This window comes from Pteropus medius, unplaced genomic scaffold (assembly GCF_902729225.1).
Source record: "Pteropus medius unplaced genomic scaffold, Ma_sr-lr_union100, whole genome shotgun sequence".
Lineage (NCBI taxonomy): Eukaryota > Metazoa > Chordata > Mammalia > Chiroptera > Pteropodidae > Pteropus > Pteropus medius.
In genome coordinates this window covers 10855550-10873124 of record NW_024345601.1, presented here as the reverse complement: position 1 = coordinate 10873124, position 17575 = coordinate 10855550, and the positions used below count along the sequence as shown (strand labels likewise).

Genomic DNA, 17575 nt, shown 5'->3' with positions numbered 1-17575 from the left:
AGTCTAGAATTCAGAATTACTGACTCCCAGATCCCAGCTCCTCCCTCCTGACCAAATTGTCTCTCACACTGTGAAACACAGTTGAGAAGCTATGAATTTATCTATCTACCCCATATCCTTAGTGCCTGGGACAGAATGGAGACTCAATAAACACTTAGTGAATGGATGGATGGATGAGCGAATGGATGAGTAGATGGATGGATGAGCCAGAGAGTAATAAACCAGCCTACCAACCACCTAATCTTGTTTAGCATCTCCATCCCTATCTTAAATATGGGGAAAGACCCTGAAAGTTCAGGTGACTCTTTCACTGTCTCACAACTAGTTGTTGGCTGAGCTAAGAGCACAACACAGCATTCTTGACTCATTAATCTGTGCCCATTGCTTATGTTTTTCTAAATTCGGGCAAACTCTTGCTCCTTGGGATTAGTTCTGTGAATTATTCCACTGCTGAAACATTTAGCACTAAAGTGAACAAATATGAAATTATACTTGCAGGGCTCCATGCAAAATAAATAGGTATAACAGCATATTTAAAAAATATAAACAGATGAGAGCTAGACTGACCAAACTGAAATCACTAACTTATTTCCCACCCACTGTCCCTATAGAATGAAACAGGGATCTCAAATATGACCTTGATGTGGTACTCAGAGGAGAAAATGCTGAGATGCCTCTGGCTTCACCAGAACCTGCATTGTCACATCCATATACTTAAATAAGCCATTCGCTTTTCATAATTTCTTATCATAAGTAATAGCTAACATTTGCAGAAAGAGCATAGAAATCATGAAATACAGGCTAGTGATGAAGAATGTTCATTTACAACACATTGAAGAAAAAGATTTGAAATTTCTTCTGGGGTCTAGAATCTTGCTGCTCAGTATGTGTCCTTGCACCAACCATCATCAGCAGCATGAAGAGCTTATTAGAAATTCAAAGTCAGGCTTTACTCCAGTCCTACTGAATCAGAATCCACATTTTAACAAGGCATTTCCTATGCAGTGTATTCATATGCACATTAAAGTTTGAAAAGTAGTGGGCTAGAAGCTTCTGAGGGTTGTCAGTAATTATGTCATTTTCAGTTTCCCCAAATGTCCTGCTACAGATGCATTTTCTGAAGGTATTTACTTTAGAAACACTTTAGTAATGCTAACTATAGGCTAGGCACCATGCTAGTACATGCCACATATTAATTCATTTAATTTGCATAACAAGTCAAAGAGGTATTAACTATGACTATCCTTATATGACAAAAGAGTGAACTGAGGCACAGAGCAACTTGTACATTTCTCTGAGGTCCCGCAGCTAGGCAGCGAAATCATCAGAGCAATCTGGCTCCAGAATCTGTGCTGTGCATGACTTCTGAAGTTATCCTGAACCATCACTCTGCAAACTACTTCCTGATTTCACAACTAAAGCCTATTAAAATGTATTCAAAAACAAGGTAGGCTTTTGTGTCCAGGGTAGTTAACTGGATATATTCTCTGAAATGGGGAATTATAAAAGCTCACAGAAATCACTTTTAGTATTTTATTTAATGTTTTGGAAGCACCATTGGAATTGAATTATTAAAATACTGTTTTTTAAAAAAATATATAAAAAATAAAAACAGCCCTCTGTTCACCTCGACTAACATCTCTCTTTTCCTTAGTTTAAAATAAGCCAGTAAAAAATAAATGAGGCTATAAGAGAGGTCCTTTTTTACAATTTACTTTAGAGGCCACAGGAGCTTTCCTTGAAAAAATTTATTCAAACCCTAAACAATGCCATTTTATACTTAACAGTCACCCTGTGAAATGAAAGATCTTCACTTCCATTGAAAACTGTAATACAAGAACTGTAATAAAGCTTATGAATGAATTACTTTCTCGCACTATATTATTGTGAGGAATTTTAGATTGCAGAGTAAAGAAATTTATTTTAGATTATTCTGAAATTCGTATTTTAGGAGAATAATCTTTATTTCTCATCTGCCAATCCCTTTCCTAAATCTCACAGAAGAGTGAGTTTCCTTTTGAGCTGTGTTTCTAGACCTTTGTGAAGCAATCCTGCCTACTGATAAATCAAAAATCTTACCCCCCGATATTCTCACACATCTTCCCTCCCCAATTCACTGATGGAATCTTTCTTGATATATTATGCCAGAGGAGAAGATTTAGTCTAGAAATTTTTGAAAGATTAGCTTACTGTTGTTGGTGCTATAAAAACTGTAGGTGTTTTTATTTTCCAAATATAAAATCACAGTAAAATATTATGTGTATTCCAATTCCATACCAATTCTCATCCGAAAACTACCCCATAGAGATTGAACTACAGTCCTCTCTTCTACGTCTACAGATGACCCATTCCTCTGAGTCCCTCCCCAGCCCCTAATATTCTTGCCATATTTCCTCCATCTTTTTCCTTTGGTCCTCTTCATTTTCCATTTCTAATAGAGCTAATTGTCCCCTTACTGATTTCTCTTTCTCTCTTTTCTCTCTAACTCTTTTTCAACTTTGCTACCATTATTGGAATATAGAGTAAAGATGCTGGTATCAGGACTTTGGTTATGTTGGATGAACAAGGAGGTAAGTTGAGATTTCTTCAGTAAGAACAATTTCTTGTCCAAATAAAGCGTATTTTTAAAACAATTTGTGCATACATAGGTGGTGATTTTGATATGTGTTAAATACGTATATGAGTGTGAGGATCCTAGAGTTTTCATCTTGACTTTTTTTCCTTTTTCTATTGTAAAGATAGGTAAATGTATGGAAATGTAAGCCCTTCATGATTAAATGAATGTTATATATGGTGGGGGTAACAGAATTTTGAAGAAAAATGTCATTTGTTTAGTTGGTTTTTTAAATGATAATATCTTGGATAATGTGAAAATTCTCTTATTTCTCTTATTCCTAATCTCTTCCATAAATTTGATTTTCTTCTAATAATTCTTAGATAGAATGAGAGAATGGTAAATATCATGCTGTCCGTTTCTTTTGACTCTCCTAATTCAGTATTTGGCAGTTTTCATTTCCAGATCATTATGGAGATTCCTTAAATAACAGGATGCTATTTTTAACAAGCTATAAGCATGGAGTGATCATTGGAAAATGGGAAATTGAACCAACTGAAATATTAGACCAGTTTTTAAAATTATTATGGAGATTTTAGAGTTAATGAAAATCAGAGGGCCAACATTTTAGTGTAGTATCTCTAAAGTAGAAACTAGAAGGATAATACCAAAATTTTTCTTTGTCTAAATACATGTAATCATACAGTGGTGATTTACTTAATTTTAGTCACAAGTTAGTTACCTGCTTTTGTTCTGAATTCTTATCAGAATAAACACATTTTTGAGAAAAATTTTCTCTTTGTTCATATTTTATGAAAGCATTAGAAAATGCTTCAGAATCATGAAAGAGTTTTTAATGTCAAAGATAAAAATGTAAAACTTATTCACAACGTGAGACACCGTAAACAAACTTCAATCATAAACCTCAAGTTGGGGAAAAATTTGCTGTACAGATAAGAGACATAAGGCATTTTCTCAAAATACAGAGAACCCTTGCATATCATTAAAGAAAAGGGCAACAAACTGAAATAAAAATGGTTGTAAAATATAAATAATCAGTTTACAAATAGACGTATGAAACCATGCTTCAACCAACCATAATAATGGGATACCACTCTTTAACAAATTGGCACAAATTTTTAAAATTTATAATCCCAATGCTGTGCATATGCTATTAAAACAGAAACTCTCATTCTACAGATGGGCACCATAGACTGATAACAAATGTTAGAAGAGTAATTAGATGATATCTTCAAATTTTGAAATACACCCATCTTTGACCAAACATTCCACTCTTAGAATTTTACACTGCAGATATACATTGATAACTACATAAAGAAAACTGTACATGCCTTGCCTGTAATACTGTAAATAGTGTAAAACTATACGTCTGTCAGTGAGGAGACCAACCAGATGAATTATGGTGTGGACACAAAAGAATTATCCTGCAATCATTTATTGTAGGACAGGGGGCAGAAGGGACTGGAGGAAGGTGTATGACTGGGGTCCTCTGAAAAACAAATACTAAGAATCAATTAGAATTTTATAAGATGTATTAGGGAAATGTTTGCGATGAGTCAAGGAGAGAGGAATTAGAAATAGTTAGGAAGAGAGCCTTCAGACTGTGATGTGGGTCTGACACTTGTTAGAGGAGAAGAGGGAGGAAGGAAAAGTCTCAGATTGCACTGCTGCTCTAAAAACATCTCTGCCAGGCTTATGGGGAGCCGAGGAGCACAGACTACCCAAAGAGCAGCAACCCCATTTGGGGAAGAAATGCCTCAGCTCTGGTAACCCCATTGTGCTCAGTCATTGGCTGAAAGCATCCCAGAGAGATCATGGCCTCTGTGTACATGTGGTGGCAGATCCCCTAGATTCAGCAGCTGGAGGTGTCAGCTAACTGCACTCATCCTGGCAGGTTCCCTCCTGAAGGGACATTTGAGGGGCACACATTCATGGATGTCATGTAAGGACTTAGGTTTCTATATTATTTATTTGTATTTGAAGTTTTCAATAAATATACACCAATCAATCAAAAAATCAAGAAAAAAGTTTTTTGAAAGCAATTGAACCTCAACCTCAATGCTTTCCTTCCAATTTTTAAAACACAAATTGTCAAAATTTATACGCAAATAACATTGTCTAGTAGAGTTGTATTTTGAAGAAATTACAATGGCTCTGGCAATCTTCAGAACTCCCCAATTAAGTTTTCTATAATCGTAAGATTTACGGGTTTGGTCTTTATAACAGTGTTCCAGATTTTGAAACTCAGGATGCAGCAAAACATAGCCTTTTTTTTTTTTTCAATTAAGCAGTAAGAGTTGATATAAAAGGATGACACTTCATTTCCAGAGCTAAATTGATACATGTACACTCAAATAATTAGGAGTTCCATCTTATTAATCCTTTTAGTTAATAATTTGTATGTGAAGGGGGTGGAAAAAGAAGCATTGCAATAGGAGGAAAGATTTGGGGAAAGTTTAGGATAATGACTTTTATTCTCCCCTAACTAGAAAGCATTGACACAAAAACATGGAAAATAATATATACAAATCTAGAATCAATAAAAGAAAGTGAATATCATGCTTACTTGAGTTGCAAAATTTGTTGTACTTTGATGAAGAAAATCTAGAGAAAAAATTGATTAAAATTACCATACAAATGCAAAAATATATTTTTTGCAAGCACAAACGATTCCCAGAGACATCTACATATTATTCTCTAAGAAGCAAAACAGAATAGTAGATTTCCTCCATAAGGTAGTTAATATTCTCAGCCAAAACAGTTCAGTTGTGGCCACACCACAGTAACTGCTGAATTCCTCAGTGAAATGTACTTTACACATTCTATTTAAACTATAATAGCAGATGAGGACTTTTTAAAATGACAGATGAGCATAAGTCAACAACTATTTTTACTGCCATTGTAAATCCATTTTAATTCTATGTATGCTGTGTTTAGTTGTTTAGATCTGTAACTGCTTTAAATTTCTTTTCAGTTATGCTCTACTAATTTTGTCTATGCCTGAACACCAAAAGTGTTGCCTGCTTCTATTCTGCAGCTGCACAGGAGTCTCGAGAAATAGCTGTCCTTCTAAAGAACCATTCCTGGTTGTCCAGCTAAATGATTATTCTCAGAAATTCCTTACTGGATTCTTGTTTTATACCCAGGTATCAGGAGACACCAAGGAGCACTGAGCATGACAGACGACCCTGGAAATGTACTGAGTCCTGGGACTTTTCTTGTCTCTAAGAGAAATTCCCATGAAACAACCTTAGCATTAATGTGGGATGATTTAACCTTTCATTTCCTTATCTCTTGTTCCTGTTGTTGGTCTTTGCTGGATTCTATGTTTGTTTTGATGCTGAAGCTGCAGCTCTTGGGAAAATCCTGTGAGATCAACTAAGCAGTGAAATCATTGACCCCTGCCTGGTAAAGTAAAGGCAAAGTCAATCCTCATCCAGAGAGCCTGCTGACTGTCTCAAAAGGTTCTTGGCACTACAAGGTAGCATTTGTGAAAACATTCCTCTTGCTAAATTTCACTCACCAACATCTGAATAACTAAAGCTGCACTGTCCAATATGGTAGCCACTAGCCACATTTGGCTATTTAAATTTATTTAGATTAATTTCCATATGTTTATCAATGCAAGAAAAATGAAAATCATGTAGGCAGTACCTTATAATTGAATCTACTCATGAAGGCTTGCACACTGGGTCAATAGGATTGATATTTTCCTATTCATCTTTTTTTTTTTTTTAATCAGGTTGAGTAATCAAAGGGTCCCATGCTGTCTTACTCAAGATTAGTAGAAAAGATATCTAAACTTAGATACCTGAGCATTTAGCCATTGATGGATCTGTCACAAATAACCAGTCATCCAAATGTGGCGGAAGAAAGTTCAAGCTCTTGCCCCAACATATAATATTATCTATTGAAATAGCTCTTCTGACCCAAAATGTTATTCTTCTCTCAGGCTCCAAGAAAAAAGAAACCAGCCAGAAAGCAAGCTAAGGGAGGGAAGGAGCAATCAGCTCTAGACAATGCATGGCATCAGCCTCTGAGATGCTCTCCACCTCAAGATAGAATGAAAATATTGGTTACTTTCAAGTATTTCCTGAGAAATGTCTTCATAGAAATTATCGATTTGCTATGAAGTCCCAATATGCCTAACATGTCTGCAAACAACTGTGTATGCCTTAGAAATTAATATTATTATTAGAATATCTGTGACAAAATGTTTCCACAGTATATTTTGAATTAAGTGTTTGACTTGTAATTATATATAAAGATACATTCGACCAATATTGGTAGGTATAAAATAATTTTCTGCGTCAACTTTTCTGAAAGAGTTTCAGAATTCTTCTCTTAGCTATGACTTTGCCAAACAAGCTGTTGGCCATGGCAAAACCCATTTCTGAGAAATATAGATTTGACCTGCCTCTTTTTATCTTTTAACCTGAATTTTCTAGTTCAGAAGTCAAACACTTGTGGACCAATTTTTATGTTACATCCTAATCCCTGGAGACACAGTGAGTAGGGGTCCTGAAATGTGGTCAGAGAGTTAATATTTCGGTCAAAAATATAAAATCAAGAGAAACTCTTCAGGAAGAACAAATATCTGAACATGTAACCCCAGGCCAGAGTCTGCGTGTTTCAGCTGAGTCCAGTCAAGTCCAGCAGGCTTTCACTCTGAACCCAGACACTCTTGTCAATCTCATCTTGACCTAACACTCCAGGATGCTATTAGCAATTGTTCAATAGGGATTCAGTGCCTCTGTTTCTGTCTGTACTTAACATGGTTCTTTTTTGATGATATTGAGGTCCTTCTCCCCACTACCAATCCCCTCATTTGATAGTTAATTTGATCTACAAAATAACTATTGCATTCTTTAAAGGAAACTGGAATGATGTGTTCAGGAAAGTACAAAATCTTCTGGAATGTAAAGAATTGCCATTCATTTTTTCCAGACCTTTTAAGGATTGTCTTAAAGACATATTATACTTGTATTTATTCAGCAATAATTCACCAGTGCTACAATTATCCAATGCTGGATGAAGCTGAAATTTTGTTTTCACTGGTCATTTGAAAAGCATAGCAGAGATAACAGGTTCCTAATAAGATAAATTCTGTTCTTCAGTTCCTCAAAAGAGAAAAAAATAGGGTACTGTTTTCCACATGAATAATCTCCCCAGTTTGGGTCTCTAGTGAACCTTCATTTTACAGAGCGATAATTTCTACTATATGATTTAATGTGAAATTGTTTTTAAGTGATTGCTTATACCCATAGACCGGAAGTGTATTTATCAGTTTAATTCTAATCATTCCCTTATTCCTGGAAGCAGAGGCATGCATGCATGAAGGTATAGATGAAAAGAGGAATGGAAGTGTAATTAGGTTTTGTAATTAGATAGCGAAGTCATCCATCCCATTACTGCTTTTCTTTAATGGTCTTAAAAGCTGTTTTAAAAATTTTTTTGGTGAACTCGTAGTTTATTCAATTTGGTGACACAACTTCTGAAAACATAATTAAGTTAGTGTATGTAACCCTGGCAACTCAGAAGTACAATTTGTTTTTATGGCTATCGATCTACGTCTTGGATACACCAAGGTCAGCTTTGTTGGCTGTGATGACTCAGTACTCTTCTCTGTTCCAATCCATCTCCACGCCTCCAGAGACCCATGCGCTCATTATTCCTGCTTTCTGCCTGGGGTTAGGATCTAGCATGCCTCCCATTGTAGAGAATGAGAGATCAGGAGGCAGAGAAGTGAAATGCCTTCCAAAGCTTTCATAGTAAATAAGTCATAAGATGAGAGGAGGAATTTAAATGTTCCAGTGCTTATCTCATTGTGTGCTGATGTTGCTGTTTTTCTGCTTCTATGAATTAAGTATTCAAAATCAAGAACTGCCCAGGGGCTACCTTTGGGTAAACAGCTACTGCTAGGGTAAAAAAGATCTGGAACCCATTACTAATTATCGCTGTAGTTGTTGTTATTTTCCCCAAAGAGGAAGATAGATTCTGTTTCCTACCCTTATCTGTCGAGGCTGCTTAAAAACCAAGATAGAGACATTTTAAGGTACTTCGTCTAGTACATTAAATCTAAATGCCTAACACATAAACTAACATTCTGTTTTTCATTCTCTTGAGTTTCACTGGTATATGAGTAAATGAATATGCTGTGGTTTTTTTTCCTGGACACTCAGAATCAAACAGGCCTACATATCCCATCCCATCATGTCTGAATTACAAACTATTTTGAGCATCATTTTTGTTCATTTTCTTCTACCCGTGCCTGCATAGGGCAGCAGAAGAAGTCCACAGCAATGCATCCTCTTCGACAATGCATTGTAATATCTCTCTTTCTCTTTCAAATTCCGTTTCACGTAATCATTTCTCATGTTCCGTTGGAAACCCCAAAAAAATTCATTCCACACTGTCATCCCTTTGTCCTAACCAGAACAACTCGATCGTGTCGAAGAAGGCATGAACCATATCAACCAAGACATGAAGGAGGCCGAGAAAAATTTAAAAGATTTAGGGAAATGCTGTGGCCTTTTCATATGTCCTTGTAACAAGTAGGTAATGGGTACCAGCTCTAATCTGTGGCGTCCAGTTTTCTTTCTTTCTTTCTTTCTTTTTCTTTTTTTAATGTCAAAGTGAATGTCTGAAGTTTTGTCTTTTTTTTCTTTGTCCTTTTCCATCTGCTTCATTCTGTGGGGATAAAATACTTGTGTTTAATCAGAACAACTGGAACGCATTGAGGAAGGGATGGACCAAATCAATAAGGACATGAAAGAAGCAGAAAAGAATTTGACGGACCTAGGAAAATTCTGCGGGCTTTGTGTGTGTCCCTGTAACAAGTAGGTGTTGCCTGCCTGCCTGAAGCTTTGGTTTCCCAAGGCCCATCTTCAAGCCTTGACAAGCTCATTCCTGCCAGGCACAAAGGCAGGATGAGCATGTGGCATGCAGAACAGATCAATACCGTCTCCAATGCATTCATCTCATAGCATAGATGATATTAGTGGGAGTTACTGCCGATGCATTAAAAATCAGGCATACTACAGTGAAAGTTTCACTGTCAGCAATTTTTATTGATGAACGTTTCAACATTTTTCAGAAAGTGTACCTCAAGACAGAGACAAGCCTCAAGAAAGAGGCACCCCAATGCATTTTATCTTCTCCCAACCCCAAAAGCCAAATTGCAGACATAGAAAAGACTGGGGGTAAGTTTGGAAGATGAGAAACACATATATCAAGGTTTGATTTTTCAGAAGCAAAAGAGACAGGTAATTTGGCCCAAGTAAGCATTCTATAAGTTAGAGGGTATGACAGTGATTCACACTTTCAACTGCCCACCAGTTGCCAAATCTGATCAGCGATTAGACAATAGGTGCCACAGTTGCACCCAATGCAGAGGTGATGAGCCCTTCATTGTGTAGTGCTCCAGGCTTACCCAAATTGGGCCCACACCTCTCAAATTCTTCCTCTGGGAAGATCTACCTGTACACTGGCCAAAATGTTGAAATGTGTAGATTTTGCATGCACAAAATCACAAAACATTCAACTGTCCTCAAAGTTCTGCAACGCTTTTTTGGAATGTAGCAGAAATGTGACATGTGGTTATAAAGGTTTGCAACAGAAGGAACCTGAAAATGAGGGTTCTAGAAGATAGTGTCATTTGACTAGTGGAAAAAAAAAATGCATGAGCGGATTGTCCCACATGCATTTGGAAAATTAAACCCATTACCTGATCACCCTCACCCCTTCCACTTCCCTTTGAACAAAAGCCTTTTTCCTAAAAGCTCTCCTGATCCTAGCTTTTAGAATAGAAATTGATGTCATTTCTAGCTGATTATATGACCATTCACGTCCTTTAAACTTTGAGGCTGATTTAAAATATCCCACTTCCTGTTTAGGAGGGGGAGGGGCTCAATTTACAAATAAATTGAAAACTTTCTAAAAAAAAGAATGATCTACAGTAAATCCTGATTAACTGGAATCTAGCTAACTGGAACCCTCTGTGGACAAATGTATTTATACTCTTGCTTCATTCTACTTTGGGCAAAAAGAGACAAATGAACAAAGGGGGAAAATCACATCAGGGATTGAAAATGGTTTTTCTTCTAGGGCAATCTTGGTAGTTTGCATTCTTTTACTCAGTCTCCATCCTATAATTTCCACATCTAAAAGGACCAAACAATAAGAGCTGATCATCAGAAGAAAGGCCATCAGACACATCAAGAGAAACTATAACCAAGGAAAGATTTGATTATGTTCACTACCCTAAGACTCCATGGTTAGAAAGTGTCTCAAAAATCTAACAAATATTCAATAATTACTCCTGAAACAAAATTTTCCTCCATGGCCCACTGTTAATTAAAGTCATATAATTCACCAAAATGACTCATTGCTAAGCATTCCAGTTAGTCAAGATTTAACTGTATATCCTTCAGCAGCCACCTGCCCCCAGGTGAGATATCCACCTGTTTTGTGATGAATTCCAACAGATGCATTTACCCCATTCATCAACTATATGTGGAGAAAGGGTAGAAGCAGCCCCACTGGGATGGATTCTAATGTTCCGATGCAATGATGGTCCCTATGAATTCCACGTATTAGTTGGCACTGATTCCTTATTTGCACAAGAGACCCTAACTGAGCTTCAAAGCTTGACTGAAGTTTTCCCTATTGTGTGTAAATAATGCTGTAAAAACCATGTGTCACAACGCAGTGGCTGGCGGTGCCCTGGACTCTCTGAGGGCTTCACCCTGTCTCAGCATGTTTCGAAGGACTATGGTAGATGTACGGCAGTTATGTGAGTCTATGTGCAGCATTGTGGGTGCAGTGATTCGCCTTCTTTCAGAAACGCATAATTTCCCACCCCGTTGACTTTGCCAAAGATGGTATACCAGACATTTACATAGCAGAAAACATCACGAGGTCCATATAACTTCTTACAGTGTGAGGCGGGAGGGGATGGGGAGTTGGGAAAAAACAAAACCAGACCTTAAGCTCTATTAAATTAGTTTTTGGGTCCTGTCCCACTGAGTGGGCCCATGGCTCTTTAGTGCGGTAAATTCTGACTGCTCTAAGGGCTGTGGCATTATACACTAGATTGTGGGCATTACTGAGATTTCATTTGTATGATTTTCTAATTTGACTTTGGGGTTGTTAGATCCTTGGTCTACAAATGTTACTCTTACACTCAGTTTTAATAGATAGCTGTGGTTCTCTAGTGAAATTTTAAAAAGGGTTAAATTCTGGTATCTTATAATAGAAAATGTGAACATGGGACCAAAGGAAGTTCTCTTGTTTTTGGACTAAAAGCATGTGGTTTCTACTATGCAAAGAACCTAAAAACATCTTTGATTGCCTTAAATTATAACACACCCACCAAAATATGCTGCACATGTTTCTATTGGGCACAACAGGTATGCCTGGATTTTAAGTTTCTCTCCAAGGCAGCTCAGTCAAATATGGCCCATGGAGACCACACCAGTTCCAGCCCACTCTCCTCCTGCCACATCCCAGGATAGTTTGAAGTAGGAATTTGTAATCACTCCCACCCTGCCCTTAAGCCTGACAAAGAAGCTATTGAAACTGCGTTTCAAATCCTCATGAAGGCTATTACTGTCCTGCTAGTGCCTTTTTCGAGAATGGTCAACTTCTGGAATAGTTTGGCTTAAGTGAGAATGCTTCACTTTCTACTCATGCCTGTAGCTGGTGCATGAAGAAGACATAGAGGGGTTTCCCTTTTCGGTGCTAGATGGCTTGTTCTCTCTTCTATTTTCCTGCATTCATTTCACTATACCTCTTTTACTTTTTGTCTCTGTGGACAAAGGTTTGTACATCAACTCTGGATGTATGGTGACTGTTTGGAATTACCGATATATTATCTAATTCAAATCACTCTAGAGGTAACTCAAAGACCATCACTCTTGGCCAACCACCAATCCTTCATGTCCTTCATGCAGAGTTGGAATGGTTAGTTCCACATATGCATTGGGGGGAGTGGGGAATAAAACAGGGAATTTTTGCATGATGGTGTGTAAAAACTTGGTCGAGTATTTTTTTCTTAATGACAGTGTGTTGCTGTGGTGTGATGTACACACTCTACTTGGCAGTCTTGTTTTGTGTCTGTCTGCCAGTATGTTTTTTTGTGTGTTTTGTGTCTCAAAATATAACCATGTCACCGAAATAGAACTGAATGTCCTCCAGCTACCTTAATCCTTGTCTTAAATCCAACTAAACTATGAAAACAAACCAAAACAAGCACGAACTTTGAGCAAAGGTTACAGTCTTGACAATTGCAATTGATTCAATTGGAAATGAAATACTGAGTAGCTGAGGCATGGTGGTGGCCAACTGTTTGGGTCCAGATTATGATATATCGGTATTCTTTAATGCGTCAAATTAAAACTCATTCGCTTGGTTCGATTCTTGGCTTGAAGAGATAATCACTGCTGTGAGCTTGATGCTCCACTCCCTTGCTTTGTCACTCATCTTCTTTTTTGCATAGGCTTAAATCAAGTGATGCTTACAAAAAAGCCTGGGGCAATAATCAGGATGGAGTAGTGGCCAGCCAGCCTGCCCGTGTGGTGGACGAACGGGAGCAGATGGCCATCAGTGGTGGCTTCATCCGCAGGTGAGCCTCGTGTAGCCAGCACTGTAGCAGTTGTCTATTTTTGAGTAACAAAGAACACCAAACTGAGTGGTTCTTAAAACAACAACCATTTTATTACTTATGAATCTGTATGCTGGTTTGGACAGTTCTTCTGAGAGCTTCTCCTGGGCTCATCCATTATATGCAACTGGGTGTGGGATGATCCAAGATGGCCTCATTCATTTGTCTGAAGCTGTCAACACTTGCTGGGGTTGGCTGAGACTTTTGCCAGAGCTCTTCTGTTCTCCATGTGACCTCTCCAGCAGGATAGCTCAGGTTTCTTACATGGTGGTGAAAGCATTCCAAGGGGCAGGCTCCAAGGCATAAGCACTTTGCTTGTGTCAGCCTTTGCTTATGTCATGTTTGCCAAAGTTTCATCAGACAGCAAGTCACATGACCACAGCAGGGTCGATTTAGTAGCAAATAGGCATTTCATTCCATGAGTTGAATTGAACAGAAGTTGTTAAAGAGATTGTTTACACAAGTCTGGGCAGGGTTAATAACAAACAATGGTAAAGCACTTTTGGACTAACAATAGCAGGAAGCATCCTGACGGGACAGGCGAGAACTGTTACCAGAACCCGACAATAGTTGGTCATTGGCTAAAGCCTACTGGAAGACAGAGGGTGAGAAAACCTGGAAGTTACAGCTGTAGAGGTCAGCCTCTTGTGAAAGAGAGTAAAGGTCAGAGAATGGATCTGAGATGCAAATAGAGAATAATGAGCATACTTGGATTCTTATTAATCATTTCCTTTGAGATCTGGAAGCAAACGCCAACTTAAATATCTATTTAAAAAATGTCAAATTACAGATCTGCTAACTCAGAACTTAGCTTTCAGAAGACCAGAAAACAGAATGTTAACAAATATTCCTGTTATTGAAAAGAAAAAAAAAACTATCCATTTTTATATGCTGCAATACTAGGACTCAACAGTGACTGCAGTAGCTATTTATACAGCTATCTATACCCAGGTCACTGTAGCTGATGTTGCCAACCAATAAGCCAGATTCAAGTGACAGGTCACCGTCACTTAGATATAAGGTCTAGATATCTACATAGAATCTCACAGATGGCAATTCTATTCATGTTTCTATCTGCCCCCAGAGAAACTAGACAAGGGATTGCAATCCTGGCTGCACATGAAAATGACCTGAGGAGATTTTTTTAAATACCAGTGCCTGGACTTAATCCATACCAACTGAATCAGAATCTCTAGAAATGGGACCTAGGCATCTGAGGTTTTTAAAGCTCTTCAGTTGATTCTAATATGTAATCAGGGCTGAGAACCGTGGACCCAGAAGTATGCCTTAGCTGTTGATGATCATTTAAATAAGCTTTTCTACATAAGAAAGCTAGGAAGTTCCCCTGTAACCTCTAGACTGGGCCACTATAAAAACCTTAGCAGATGAGTGTGCATTAGGAGTTATCACAAGGGAAGAATTTTAACCCCTCTGAACATTTTTAGCCCATCGCCATCTGTAGTGGGAAAATGTTAATTAGCCAGAACATTGTGGAATAAGAACCTATCGTTTGCAATAAAGAATTACTGCCTTCAAGCAGAGCTATGGAAAAACCGGCAAGATGGTAAGGTACTTTGAGAGCCAGCTCTTTTCTCCCCACTCGAACTGGAGCAATAATCTTTTACCACAGTTTTTCCCCCTGAAATCACCCATTCACGATGACACTATAAACCCCATAGCATTGAAATCTAAGCAAATAAAAAATCATCTTGAACAAATAGCTCCCTTTAGCGCTCTTGAGAGCAAGCAGGATTAAGGGGCAGACAGTAACTGTTTTTACTCTTCCTACTGATGCTGGTCCCAAACAGGAAAGAAGATGAGCAGAGAAATTCTCTGAATTAGAACAGTGAACTTTTTCTTTCACACTGAATTTGACTATTGAATATTTCATTTGACATTTCAGAAAGAAAAATACAGTTTCTAACTATTTCCATCTTTAGTTTCTGACCTGAAATCCTGCCAACTAAAATAATTTTATCCTTAAAAGATGAAAATTGGGATAAACATTTGATGGAAGCAAATGATGTGCTGGTGGAAGAGAGAGAAGTAGATAAATTAATCTATTTAATATGTCTTCTTTAAAAACAGAAATTCAGAGTTTCAAAAAATGAGTTAAAAATATTTTCTAAAAAAAATCAAATCAAATAAATAAAAATTATAATGTACAAAATCTAAATCATGGTCTACTTTGAATGGAGATTACAGATGAATAGGATTAATACCTAGAGGTCTATGGATTTTTCCTAAATTGAGAGTCCTCGCTCTTTGAATTTTTTCTCAACTTCTGTCCACTAAAAGTTGTTCTTTGATACCAGGGTAACAAATGATGCCCGAGAAAATGAAATGGATGAAAACCTGGAGCAGGTGAGCGGCATCATTGGAAACCTCCGTCACATGGCCCTCGATATGGGCAATGAGATCGACACACAGAATCGCCAGATTGACAGGATCATGGAGAAGGTGAGCAAGTGGCAGATAGCAAGTTTTTATTGCTTATCACTTCTTCTGAAATAGCCACTGAGAAGTGTCAAGGGCATAGTGAGACTCTCAAACCATAACACTGGATTTCAGGCACATTGGTAGATAGAAATTTTCCCTTTAATTTTCCAAGACAAAAATTCAGCAATAGACAAGTAAATAAGAGAATAGAATTTAATCTAGCAGACATTCCTCAAAGACACCTCTATTTCAGGCATTGTCCTAGGCACCACAAGACACAAAAAGATGAGAAAGATACCACCCCCATTGCCAAGAAAGTCACAGCCTGTGGGAGGCAGTTAGCCTCCAGTTGAATTTACTACCACAGAAAATGTTATTCACCAAGACAGCCACGCATTAAATGCTAACTAGGTTAGATAAGGAAAGAAAGGTCAGGGGATGAGAAAATCTCAAAAAAGAAAAAAATTGAATTTGAACTGAGTCTTGAAGGATGATTAGGAGGTTGTCAAGTAGATATGATGTAGGAATAGAATCAGGAAATGAGGAGAAGAATAGTTATTTTTAATTTAGCCAGAAGATGAAAATAAGCTTTGATTTTATAAATGCCGAAGCTTTAATAGTAGTTCAAAAAGTCCCAGATTCCATTTCTGACCCAACAATGCACATGTCCAGATCTCAAAGTAGGACACATAATCTGATGGAATTGAGTTCATACAAGGATACTAAATGTAGCTCTAAGACTGAGTGCCACCAGAGCATAAGGAAGGGGTGGGTTTGGAGGCTTGAGATTAGAAAGGAATAGAAAGGAATACTGAAAAACTTTTATAAAAAGATTTAAGACACCAAAACCTGATATTCTACATAAACCTGACATAGTTTCTATGTCTTGTATTCCCCACCCTCCCTAGTCAGTAGAGTCTTGAATATTGTTCATAGTCTCTTTAGATGTCCAAATGCCAAAAGGGAGAAATAGACACATTATAGTTTAAATGGCAATTGTGTAACTATAATCAATTCTAATTGACTAATCTTATATTGTATGAGTTTATTCTCTGGGAGACATTGAAGTTTTGAGCCTGAAATCCTAAATCTCTTTTTCACAATTCATTCTTCTTTGATGAACAAACGATGCTATTGAGATCTTTTGAATCATAATGCTAAATACACAGTTTCTTGGTACCCAAGCAGTCTCCACTGACATGAAAAAGGAATGAGTACACATAAAGGGAATTCCTTGCCCTATTGTGTTCTATGCACTCCATATTAAAAATATCTGATTGCATAATATTTTGCCCGATGAATATTAAGCTACACAAATGTCAGTGTTGGTTAACAAAATGCTTGTACTTCACTTAATTTTACAAGTCATGATATACTTACCATTGTTAAGAGCCTTTGATATACTAAAGCTTTTAAAGATGAAAAAATCAATAGATTTTAGAACAATATTGGCATTTCAAAAAGCACTAGAGCCAACACAAACTGACATAACTCATCATGACCCAGAAAAATGAACTAAGAAATAATTGCTGAACTACCTTCCAACAGAAAAAAAAATGATTTGAAAAAACAAGAAGTAGTCATTTTTCTATCAACGGATCCAATTTATTCACAGATGCAGGGAGATAATGTATCTCTAATTTAATTAGAGTTCCGGAAGGAGAAGTTTTACTACAAAAGAGGGATCAACCTTTATTGATAGAGTTGGACTTTAAGAAAGAAAATGTGTTTCTGGAAAGGCAAGTGGCATTTTAATTCTGCCACTTTGCATTTGTAGTTTTCTTCTTTAGGAAAAATCTTTTATTCTAGGTCTGATATACTACAAAGACAAAGACATATGCTACAAAGACAAAGACATATGCAGTTATATGGTTTAATTGAAAGTCAGGCAAGTGAAT

At 37.3% G+C, this 17575-nt stretch overlaps 1 protein-coding gene across 1 annotated transcript in view; it reads left to right on the top strand.

The window, feature by feature from the left end:
- Window positions 1-17575, top strand: part of SNAP25 (synaptosome associated protein 25) — a 77495-nt gene that overhangs the window by 56081 nt on the left and 3839 nt on the right. The window contains exons 4-7 of the mRNA XM_039874486.1: window positions 2522-2570; window positions 9012-9129; window positions 13074-13199; window positions 15554-15698. Coding sequence (XP_039730420.1) covers window positions 2522-2570; window positions 9012-9129; window positions 13074-13199; window positions 15554-15698 — 438 coding nt within the window. The remainder of the gene's footprint in view (window positions 1-2521; window positions 2571-9011; window positions 9130-13073; window positions 13200-15553; window positions 15699-17575) is intronic.